This window comes from Petaurus breviceps, unplaced genomic scaffold (genome assembly GCF_028583685.1).
Source record: "Petaurus breviceps papuanus isolate PSGF00001 unplaced genomic scaffold, PetGlider_PUasm1.0 91041, whole genome shotgun sequence".
Classification (NCBI taxonomy): Eukaryota; Metazoa; Chordata; class Mammalia; order Diprotodontia; family Petauridae; genus Petaurus; species Petaurus breviceps.
The window spans coordinates 7,271,937-7,284,500 of record NW_027187400.1 but is presented as its reverse complement, the minus strand read 5'-3'; the positions used below and the strand labels follow the sequence as shown (position 1 = coordinate 7,284,500).

The following is a 12,564-nucleotide window of genomic DNA, read 5'->3' as shown; positions in this document are numbered from 1 at the left end:
GGGGGGGGGGGGACAGGACAGGGCAGCCAGGGCCCAGGACACCCCGTTTGAAGTGGTCGCAGCCTTTTTCACCCGGCACTCGAGACTCTCCGCCAGTGGCGGCCTCGCCCCGCTACGGCGGGAGGCTCCGGCCGAAGATGTTGATGAGGAAGACGCCCGCCTTTGCCCCAGCCTCGGTCTTCGGGGTGCGCCTGTCACACAAGTTCCTTTTCCTGCTCTTCCTCTCGGGCCTCATCACCCTGTGCTTCGGGGCCCTCTTCCTACTGCCCAGCTCATACCGTTTCAGGCGACTTTTCCTGCCTCTCCGGCCCCAGCGTCTCGCCACTGCCCCGGGGGCTGGGGAGCCTGAGCCTGGGGGCCAAGCCCAAGGCCGGGGACAGGAGCCACCTCCCAACCCAGCCCCGGCCCCTGGAGCGCTCCCTGCAGGGCCTGGCCGAGGGGGGCGACACCCCCCAGGCGGCCCCACCACTCCCTGGGAAGAGGCTGGGGCCACCCGGGGTCAGCAGACTCCGGGAGCAGCCACTGGGCTTCCCAGAGCCCCAAAGTCGCGCCCTTTGCCCACCTTGGTCTTCGAGGAGTTCAGGAGTCGCCTTCGGCACCCAGTGCTGGGGACCAGGGGCAACTTGGACGTCAAGAGCCTGGCCCAGAGGGAGAAAATCAAAGAGGTAAAAACAGAAACAAAAAACCCCTGGCCCCTGTTATTGCTCTGTGCAGTTCATCTCGTCCCTCCACCCCCCTACCCCCTCTCCCCTCCACGCCCTGGCCCCATCCTCTTTCCCTTATCTTGGGCCAATCTTCTGCCTCCTCTTTTTCTTCTTCCAAACTTCCCTTTTCCTGCCCTACCCCCCTTGACCCTTCAGAGCAGTTCCCTGCCCCCTCCATTTATTTTCTCCCCCCTCGACCTTTATTGCAGTCTCCCCTAACCTCTGGTCTTCCCACCTAACTAGGACACTCTACTACCTCTCCTCTTCCTCCCTAGTGACCAAATTTCCTTCCTTACCGGACCTCCCTTCTCTTTCCTTTCAGTAAGTCTTCCCGAGTCCCCCTCCCATGCCCACCCCCTCCCCCCCAATCATGGAGCTAGTGGTCCATCAGGTTAGGATCTGGGTTTCCTTCCTAGAAACCTGCTTCTGTTTGTTTTGATTTGTAGGTTCCAGTTGTCTGATTCCTCCCTACCCTGCATCTTAAAGTCTCATTACTTCTGGAAATCCCTCTGGGGTTGGATTAAGACTTAGTACCCACAATAAAACCTATGCATTTTTTAGGGGGTGGTGATGCTTTGCTTGAAATGTTCCTAACAAGCCAGTGACCCATCGCTGAAGAATGCATGTAAGGCTTTCTGGCTAACTGTTGTTGTTGAGTGTTAGAATAATTATACATGATTGCGTGTGTGGTGCAGGCTAGGAGAATCGATAATACAGAGGCAGGGTGTTATGGAAATCTGGGAAGGTTATTGGTATATGGAAGCACAGTGCTTTCTTCCTGTACTAGTTCCCTTGGAGAGACTGCAAGCATCATTTGGTGCCAGAAAGGTGGTGATTGGGGTGGTAAATCTAAAAATGATTTTTGAGGTTTTCCTGCTTTAATTAAAAACAAACTAGAACCTAGCCCCCTAACCTTTAACGTCTGCTTTTGAAGTCTGCAGATGATTTCAGAGGCAGAGTGGGATAATGGATAGAGTATTGAATTGAAACCAGAAGATCTGATTTCAAATACTGCCTCAAATGCTTGCTGTGTGGCCCTGGACAAGTTACTCAGTCTTTCTGGGCCTCCGTTCCCTCATCTGTAAAATGGGAGGGTTGGACAGATAGCCTCTGAGTTCCTTTTCAGCTCAGAATCTGTGATTCTATTCTTCAGACAGAATACCCCCATCTTCCTCCTCTACCCCCCACCTAAAACCAACTTGCTTTATGATAAACAAATCTGTCCTAATTTTGTTTACTTGCTAACAGAAGATTTAAGTCTGTATTGCCTTGCACAGAGACATGATTCGTGAATGTGACCTACCAGGACTGGCAAAGTTGGTTGATGTTTTTTTTTTAATTTGGTTCTTTCTTTTTTCAGACCCCCCACCCCCAACTCCCACCTTGATTTACTGAATCTCTACCACTGTTATGAGTAGCTAGGTGGCGCCATAGTGCCTAGAGTGCTGGGCCTGAAGTCAGGAAGATTATCTTCCTGAGTTCAAATGGCGCTTCAGTCACCTCTTGTGTGACCCTGGGCAAGTCACTTCACCCTTTTTGCCTCAGTAATTTCGTCTGTCAGATGAGCTGGAGAAGACAATGGCAAACCACTCCAGCATCTCTGCCAAGAAAACCCCAAATGGGGTCACAAAGAGTTGGACAGGACTGAACAACAACAAAAAATGTTATGCCCGTGATTTTTATTATATGTTTCTTTTGCATCCTTAATCTCTTTTGAAACTTGCAACAACATTGCCATGTAAGTGCTTCCGGTATAATTGCCCCCATTTTACAGGAGAGGAATGTGAGATTGAGGGAAGTTAAGTGACTTACCCAAGGTCACACAGTTGGGCTGTACTAGAGTTGTTGGAACCAGAGTCACAGGACGTGAATTTGAATCCTAGCCATTATGTGGCCATGGTGTGAGACACTTGACACCTCTCTGGGCCTGCTTTCCTCAACTGAGGGAGTCGGGGATAGACAGTTTCTGAGATTCCTTTTAGTTCCAAATCTCTGAGCCTGTGATTCGAACCCAAGTCTACAGGGCTCCAGGCCCCATATTTTTCCCGTCTATCATGTGGCCTGCCTAGATCTCTTTAGAGACAACTGCCACTCTGTGAAATAGGCTGTCATTTCCTTCTTTTGATTGTTTTTTTGTTCTTTCCCCTCATGATGTTAGTTAATAGCATGGAGGTGGAGATGAGTTGGGGGATGGGGAGCAATATCAGATAAAAGGCTGCCTTGTTGCCTTTTAAAAGGAAAGAAAAGATGAAGGTGGAGAAGAGGTACCTGAATGATAGAAGGCTTGACAGGCATTTGTAGTAATTCAGTGCTGTCTTTGAGAGATGAGCATTGTTGTATTGGGGACTCTCTTGGGGCAGGTGCTGGGTCCCCAGCTGCTTCTTCTAGTGGTTAGAGAAAGAACAGCTGCCCTATCCTGGGGGACCTCCAGAGGTCATAGACCCCATACAAGGAGGACATAGTAAGTCAAGAATCTGAGACTTTGGAGGCAGGTCATCTGGGATGGCAACCCATGGTTATCTGGAGGCAGCACATGGGATCATAGGCTTATAGATACAGGGCTGTAAACAAGCTCAAAGGCCATCTGGTCCACCACCTTTATTTTACAGGTGAGGAAACTGAGGCCCCAGGAGGGAAAGGGAATAAGTAGAAGAGATGGGAGGAAGCAAGCAGTCATAAGCCTTAGGAGATGGCCTTCATGGGTTGTCATGGTAGACATTCATCCAACAAGCATTTAAAAGGCCCTATGTAGATACTGCTGGGCTCAAAGAGACAGAAAGGAAACTATTGCTACCCACAGGAAACTTACATTCTGCTGGATGCTTATTTGCTGTGTGACTTGGCAAAACCCCTTGAGCCACTATGAGCCTGCTTCCCCTTCTGTTAAATGGGGACTCAATTCAATGGCTCTGGGGCTATGACAGGCACTGGGTACCCCACTGACCAAACCCAAGCCATCTCTTCTCTCAAAAAGTTTACGTGAGCTAGTTCATAGTTCTGGCTACTTGATCCTCCCAAGATAAACACCCCAACTGTCCCAAGTTCCCTCCTGAAGCCTTTTCAGCTTGATGTAGGCTCCCACAGAACTTGTGGGCTATTGGTGGGCATTGGTGGCCAGCCTGTCATGCTATGGTGAGGGATTCACCACTGGGGGGGACTTCAGGGCCCTGCAAGAGGCCTGTTTTGGGGGGTAGCTGGCTTTTTTTCTGGGATACCTGGCCTGGGCAGGCCAGGAGCGAGGTTGGCTTTTGGGGAAGTCAGAACCTTTAGCACCAGCCTAGCCTAAGAATGGTGACACACGGTTCCCTCAGGACTGGAGCCCTTCCGTCCCCTTGGGCAGCCACAGCTTGGCCCTGGTGCTTACTCATCCCACTGATGTGCCCCATGATCCCCTTCTCCTCTGCCACCATCCCATTTGTATGAAAGCATCCAATGAAACCCCGGGGTTTGAGAGTCTTTGGAGAGCCCCACTTACCTGATGCATCCTTCCCACAGCATACATGGTTTGCTCCCAAGACAGCTCCTGCAGCAAGCAAGAATCAGTGACTTCTTCCTCTTGCTCCAATCTGACTCATACTGCCTCCTTTCCCCCTCCCTAAATGAGCCCAGGTCAGAAACTGCTGGTGGCTTACACCCCCTCTCAAATCTAAGCCTAGACACTCTCTCCCTGGCCTGTTGGCCTGCTTTCCCCTGGCAAAGCTGCATAAACAGCTTTGTGCTATCGCTCTGCTCATGCCCTGACCCCTCATATACATTCATATTCTCTCTCTCTCCCCCTCCTCCTCCCCCCCCTTCCCTTTTTCCTCTCTCTCTCTCTCTCTCTCTCTCTCTCTCTCTCTCTCTCTCTCTCTCTCTCTCTCTCTCTCTCTCTCTCTCTCTCTCCCATCCTCCCCCTCTCCTTCCCAACCTCTCCCTACAATATCTAAATATCTCTGTCACCCACAAGGCCCCTTATTCACATATCTCTTGACTGACTCTTAATTCATCAGGCTGTACGGTATATCCCAGGCTTCCCACTTTATGCGAATACTAACCTGCTTATGTAGAGAAGAAACAGAGGAGCATTGTAGAGCAGACATATATCCATTCAAGGGCCAGGATCCCTTTGGAGGAAAAGGAGAGAGGGACACCCTGTGGATTGTATCTTGCCAAGTCTCTTTCTGTAAACAGGCTAACCTTGGGCTGTGGGCCTGGCCTCTTTCCACGGTTGTCTCCAGTTCACTGGGTCTGTTGGTATTCTCCCATAGGCCTCCCTGCCCCTACAGGTGTGAGTGGGAGGTCTGGGCTGGTAGAGCTTAGGTCAGAGAAAGCTGCATGTTTGCATGGCCCTTTCCTATGTTTGAGCATTACAAAGGTAGGTATTTCAACCACACTATAGAAGAAGGTTTGCTCTTGCAAAAACTGATTTCTCCTTGTTTTCCTGACTGTAACATGTGAAGATTTTTCTGTGGAATTGACATCAGATTGTCTACAGATCTGACTGCTCAACTGTAGCTTTCTGACTGGGTTTCTTCTCAATTATTCTTTTTATCTCTTTTAAAATTTAAAATTTTTTTACTGAAGCTCTTAAAAAACATTGTCCCCATCCCAACAACCCTTCTCACCTAACAACCTTTTCCAATAATAAATAAGTCCCCCAACCCAGAACGTGGACCATTTCTGAAATGTATGCCTCAGTCTGCACTGGAGTTTACTACCTCTGAGGGAGGCAGGCCCCACCATCAGTCCTTTGCTGTCCTGCTTGGTCACTGCATCCATGAGAGTCTGAGTCATTTTCTAGCTCTGGGTCCTTAAATTCTAAGTAAGCAGAGCCGTGATGGAGAATGCTTTGCACTGGCAGTCAAGAGACCTGGGCTCTAATCCTGGCTCAGACCTGGGGCAAGACCTTTTCTGTTTCCCAACCTCAGCTTCTCCTTTTATAAAGTGAAAGGGCAGGTCAGGTCTTTCTTAGACTGACGGGCTAGTTGGTTAACAGCTGAGGAGCTTTTTTTTTTTTTGCTTCCATCTTAAACTGTAAAACTCACCTTGGTCATGGTAGAAAATACTTGAGATGCTTCCACCCTCAGAAAGGGAAAGAAAACCCTGGTCATAGTGACTGAATGACTTATGACCTGGTCATGGTATGGCACCTGGGGGCCCAGAGGCTTCTTCCTGCAGGTATTTGCTTCCACAGAAGGACTTATCATCCCAAGGCCATTCAAAGTGGGCTGGATAACCAAAGAACCTTTGCTTCTGGACCTGGATTCAATTTGAGCAAAGATCTAGCTTTGGTGTGTGGGGGTGGGACAGGGAAGTGGGAGAGGAGGGGTCAAAGCCTCTCAGTTCAAATTAATGAACACTTACTAAAGTGCCCCTTTCATATGAGGGCCCAGGGTTAGTTGAGGGGTGGTTTTCAAAACAGAATACTACATGGTTCCTGCCCTGGGGTGGGGGGCTTTTAATCTAGTAGGGGAGCTAAAGCACTAGACAATAAAAATAGAAAATAGTATTTGTGTGTGTTATGTGTTTATATATGTATTGTGTGTATATATAAATTTCATAGAGATACAGGTGGTATCTAGGGGGAGAGAGATCACCATCATAGTCTAGGGGTGATGAGGACAATCCCAAACAGCTTTCTAGAGGAGGCAGGATTTGAGTTGGGCCTTGGAGAACAGGTGGAATCTTGGTAGGTAGAAATGGAGGGAAGATGATTGCTTCTAAGCTTGGAGTTTACCATAGACACACAACCCAACATGAGATCTCTAAGCTTGTATGGATCTAGTTCAATCTTGGAGGCTTCTCAATAAGTATGGCTTATGATCCCAGCCCCAAAGTTTCCTCTGGGGAACATTAGAATTTGGCTAGGTATACACACACACACACACACACACACACACACACACACACACACACAAAGGTGTTTCATGTTCCTATGCAAGCACTTGGGCTAACAATGCAATGAATGTAGGATGGGTTTATTTAAACACTGCCAATTATTCTTCCTTATTATTCCTCTTTAAAAAAAGGTCTAAAATGTCATATAGAACTTTTAAAAGGGATTAAGGTAGTATATTGTTGTTGTAATAATTCTAGGACATTATTACAAGAAAGCTGGGAAACACTGACTTCAACTGGAAGTCTGCTATGTGTTATTTGTTGTTCTTCCTTCTCCCTTACCATCCCTTACTTTAGGGATTGGTTAACTTAACCCAAATGAAGATACTTTCCCAGTGAGTCTCCACGTAGGGACCTATATAGGCCTTCAGGCTTATAGTATTGATCTGAGTGGGATTCCCTCATAAAGAGAAAGAATTTGGGGTTTCTAGAGAGTCATGTAACGTTCCCCACTTTTCCTAGGGACCTACATAGCCCTTCATATTTATAGCACCTTCTTGGTGTTAAGACCTCACTGCTCCCTCTTCCCCCTTCCACCCAAATGAAATGGGTAAAGAGCCATTATAGAATTGACTCCTCCCCCAACCCCCCCCCGCCACACCCTACACAGTTCACATAACTCACATTACCAGTGAAGGGCAAGATCCGGGTTTGCCTTTCTTTCTTGTTCCCTGATGCTTTGCCTTGTTATTCCATGGTATCAGGTCTGGGCTTGGTCCAGGAATTTCTCTGCTGTGTCATGCTTCCAGCTCATGCACTGCAGGCTTACATTCCTTTAGCATTCAGTTTGACCCAGGCACTTTCTCCACCATTGCACCATTGCCTTGGTCTGATGCTATCCTTGAAGCAGGGCCATGAGACACTTTTTGGTAGGTCTTCAGTTTTCCTTCTAAAGAATCTAGCCCACATCTCTGTGTAGCCAGGTGAAGGAATGTGGTCTAGCAGAGAGGAACACCCAGATTTGGAGTCAGGATACTGACTAGTTAAACAAGGCGTTTCTTCTCTCATCCTCTGTGTCCTCATCTGCAGAATGGAGAATAGAGCCCAGCAGCACCCACCTCACAGGGCTGTTGGGGGCCTCCATTAAGATAATATATGTGTAAGTGCTTGGGTAGCTAGGTGCTCAGTGGAAAAAGTACTGTGCTTGGATTCAGGAAGCCTCCTCTTCATGAGTATAGATTTGGCCTTAGACACTTCCTAGCTGCGTGACCCTGGGCAAGTCACTTAACCCTGTCTGCCTCAGTTTCCTCGTCTGTAAAGTGAAGAAGGAAATGGAAAACCCTTTAGTATCTTTTCCAAGAAAACTCCAAATGGAGTCACAAAGAGTCAGACATGACCCAAATGACTGAACAACAACAGAGTGCTTAGCAAGCTTTAAAGCTGTGTAAACATCAGTTGTCAATGCTTGTCTTTTCAGAGTTTCTCTGCTGCCTCTGGAGGCCAGGTATAGCCCTCAGCATTGAGTACAGTGCCTGGCACATAGCACTTTAGTAAACATATTTTCATTCAGTTATTCATTCTGGAGGCAGAGCCTGAGGGTGTAGCCCAGCTGTAGGAAGTTAGCCATAAAGTCAGTCAGCGCATCAAGCCGACCAGACACACTCGTGCCTTGTCAAGGAAACTTCCTCAGTGCCAGGACTGAAAGGGACCAGGGCTGCCTGGGTCAAGGCAGATTGCCTTTAGCCTGACCCTTTAAAGAGATGACCTTGTGTACAGAATGTTCATACCTGTTCAGAAGGGGAGGAGAGCAGCTCCTGTGATATACCTAGGCATCTCTGTTCCTGGACTTAGCATAATAATCATAGCTAACATTTCTGCAGCACTTTAAAATTTGTGAAGCATTTTTACATATATAGTCTCATTTGATCCTCATGGCAATGCCCATTTTATTTTGTTTTATTTATTTTAGTTTATTTTTTGGAGGGGGGAAGGCAGGGCAATTGGGGTTAAGTGACTTGCCCAAGGTCGAACAGCCAGTAAGTGTTAAGCGTCTGAGGCCGAATTTGAACTCAGGTCCTCCTGACTCCAGGGCTGAGGCTCTATTCACTACACCACCTACCTGGCCCAGTAATCCCCATTTTAAGGTTGGGGAAACTGAGTCTGACCCAAGTCATGTGACTTGTCCAGGTAGGATTTGAACCCAGTTATTTCTGACTCTGAAGTCCAATTCTTTACCTCTGCACCACAAATTTGGTTTCCTTTTCTGTACTATGGAGACAATACTTGAACTGGTAACTAGGGTGGGGAGACTTGTGCTTTCCCTCGGGTGGCAAGATGGAGAGGGGTATGTTCCTTTCTATTACAGTCCTCTGCCTCGTGGCACCATAAGGGTTCTTCCAACTTTTTTTCTGAGGTCCATCTTCTATCACTGGGTCCCTCCACCTTTCTCACTCTCCCACTAACCCTCTTGAATGTGACCTTCTCTCCCCTGGGTTTGCCTAGTATGGCTGCATCCACTCGGGGTGAGCTGTCCCCTCTGCATCATCTCTTACTCAGCCGGTTATATCCCTGAAGCCAGAATTCCTAGTGACTTCCCAGAATTGTTGAAGACCCTACATGGCTAGGGAAACGGGAGCTGCCAGTGTTAGGCTCCAAAGGGTTCATTGCCCCTTCACCGAACTTCATTTCAGTTGTGTCCTACTCTTTGTGACCCCATTTGGAGTTTTCTTGGAGTGATTTGCCATTTCCTTCTCCTTTTACACCTGAGGAAACTGAGACACAGTGAAACAGAATTAAGTGACTTGCCCAGAGTCATGCAATTAGTAAGTATTTGCAGCCAAATTTAAATTCAGATAGACTGGTCTTTCTGTCCAGACCCCATGCTCTATCCACAGTGCCACCTAGCCACACCTTCACTTAATGGCCCCAGGCGAGTATGATTTTAGAGTTCAAAGCGCTGTTTTAGGGATGGAAGACAGGTTGTGTTACTCCTTTGCGGTTTCTAATACTTCTTGTTTCTAACAATCAGCAGTAGCTGATATTTCTTGAATATTCTAAGTCTTATGTTACTGGTTTCCAAAAATATAGAATTAAATAGGCTTCCGATCGGAAACCTGAGGCTTCTTTTATGGGGGCTGTGTGAGCGTGGGGGCGGGAAACATGGTCTTTTGGACAGCTACTTTGGCTGCTCAGAGACTTTTTGCTTTGCATCTTTCCTGGTTCATGGCCACAGTCCAGATGTCTGGGGCTGTTATGTCAACAAGGCATTACTATGTTGACTTTGTCTTCTGTGCGATTATTGTCTTGTTCTGGCTTTGGCTGTTCTGACAGAACTACAGTAACTCTGCAGACATCTCAGACTCTATCTAACCTGCTAGCGTTTTCTTAGATTCTCTCCATATTTACATGTAATAGACAAATGTGCTCACCCTTGTCTACCATGCCACTCTTGTTTTTGTATTCTAAGCCCTTCCCAATCTGGCTCCAGCCTGCCTACTCAGCCTACCTACTGTGCCCCATCCACAACATTCCATCTCTTCTTCAGAGGTTCTCCCCATGCCTGGAACACTCCTTCTCATCCTCACCTGAGCTCCACTCAAGTGCACCTCCTACAACTTGGCCTTTCCTAATCTGCTTCCACCCTGATTTACCTTTTACAATTTTCATTTATTTATATTTGTTACCCTAATGGATTGTGATTTCCTTCAGAAGGGTAGGGACTGTGTCATTTGTTTATTAAATAAAATTTTGTTGCTATGTTTGTTTTTACATTGTCTGCATGTCTCCTAGTCCCCTTTCTCCCTGTTTCCAGAGAGTCATCTCCCATAACAAAAAAGAGTGCAAGAAGAGGAAAAAAATCCACAAAACCAATCAATAAATTGAAAAAAATCTAAAAATTATATGCAGTTTTCCATACTGGTGGACCTCCCACATTTGCAAAGGGGTGGAGGGAGGGGCCTTTTCATATCTCTTCTTTGGAGTCAAGCTCGATGGCCTTGATCAGTATTATTTCATTCAGCTTTGATTTTTTGTTGTTCTTTCCATTTATATTGTTGTAGCCATTGGCTGTATTGTTTTCTTGGTTCTGCTTTTGCTTCACTCAGCATCAGTTCATATAAGTCTTTTATATCTGTTCATCATATCTGCTGTTTCTTATATCACAGTAATATTTATCCCATTACATTCAGGCTGTTTCATTCTAATCTCTTTCTTGTTCTGTCTCTAGCTCTGTCCTTTCTTTCTTTCTTTGTCTATCTTTCTCCCTCTGTGCGTTTATTTCTGTCTGTCTTCCTCCCTCTCTCTGTGTCTGTTTCTGCCTGTCTGTCTCTCCTTCTCCCCCCGCCCCTGTTTCTGTCTCTCTCTTTCTCCATCTCTCTGTCCTCCCCCTCTCTCTGTCTTTCTCTGTCTCTCTCCTTCCCTCTTTCCCTCTGTGTCTCTTTTTGTCTGTCTGTTTCTGTTTCTTGAGCTTGGATTGCCTTATCTCACTGGGGCTGGAAGTGCATTGACCACTCACAAACCCCATCCCTTTGACTTGCTCCATTTCTAACCTGGATCAATTCACACATCCTTAAACAGCCTGATTCACCCCCTCCCTCTTTCTGGGAGTTTCCTAGTACTGAGCTGTATACAGTAAGGCCAAAGCTCAGAACTTCAGGGCTCAATCCATCCACCACTTCTGGCTTCTTCAGCCAGGATGTGAAGGTCTCACATGGCATGTACCACCACACAAATCATTCTTATCTTTGTATTTCCAGAGCCTAGCAAGGTGCCTGACATATAGTAGGTGCTAAATAAATGCCTGCTCATTGATTGATCATCAATACCATGACAAGTCAGAATTTCACAATCTTAGATATTTACTCTAAATAATAAATATTTTTAATATTAATAATTATATAATATATTATATATAATATAAATATAATAATAATATAATAATATTAATAAATAATAAATCTAAAAAATAAATATTTACTCTAAGCTCTATAGGAAGTCAAATGGCACTTTAAAAAATTTACATCATAAATAATTGCCTTATGCCAGGAGATATTATTCATAAAAGCCAAATTGCTGGAGCATGGACTTCTGGCAGATGATTGAAAAACATGTACTCTGTTCATTCAGAGGTTAAATAATCATTCAGTGCACACAAATGTCTTATGAAAGTCAGCAGGGGAAAGTAGAAGGAACCCTGGGCTCCTGGGCTTGGAGTTAGACCCCATTCTCTCATCTCTGCCATTTACCATGTGACTTTGGACAAGTCATTTCCTTTCTAAGCTTTGTGAATAAAATAAGGATGTTTCCACTCCCTACCTCCTAGGGCTGGTATGGGAAATACATTTCAAAATTACAAAGTTCTCTAGAGAGATCTATGGGGGAAGGGGAATCCTAACGAAGAAGTGCTGGGATTTGCTTTGTTTACTTTTTACCCTTGAAGAGAGGGGATATCTTAGAGTTATCTTAAGGCCTGAATTCTGGGTTTCTAGGAAGTAATCCCCTGATGGAGTATGCTGGTGGCTTCTGGAGAATAGGCCCCAGAGGAGAACCCATGTACTAGAAGTGATAAAATGTTGGGCTTAGTCAGTCAATGGACAAGCATTTATTAAATGCTTCCTGTGTGCCAGGGACAGTACTAAGTGAATGCCGGAGATACACAGAGAGGCAAAAACAAGCCCTGACTCCCAGGATCTTACATTGTATTGGGGGCGGCAACATAGACATAATTAGGTGCATAGAAGACACACGCCAGTATTATATTTGTATACACATGTATGCATACATATTATATGCATGTGTATGTATATGTGCATGTGTATGTATACACATGTATATGCACACACATATATAGAGAACACGGGAACAGGAATAAAGATATGAGAGGAAGGAAAAGAGTGGGAGAGAGATGGGGGTAGGGAAAGAGAGAGAGGGAGGGAGGGAGAAAGGGAGACAGGGAGGGGGAGAGAAAGAGAGAGGGGGGAGGGAGGAAGGGAGGGAGGGAGAGAGAGAGAGAGAGAGAGACAGAGAGAGAGAGAGAGAGAGAGAG

General features: G+C 46.2%; 1 protein-coding gene across 1 annotated transcript in view; it reads left to right on the top strand.

The window, feature by feature from the left end:
- Positions 1-7: 7 nt before the first annotated feature.
- MAN1C1 (mannosidase alpha class 1C member 1) overlaps positions 8-12,564 on the top strand; it is a 216,656-nt gene continuing 204,099 nt past the window's right edge. Inside the window, exon 1 of the mRNA XM_069079049.1 lies at positions 8-665. Coding sequence (XP_068935150.1) covers positions 138-665 — 528 coding nt within the window. The 5' untranslated portion in view covers positions 8-137. The remainder of the gene's footprint in view (positions 666-12,564) is intronic.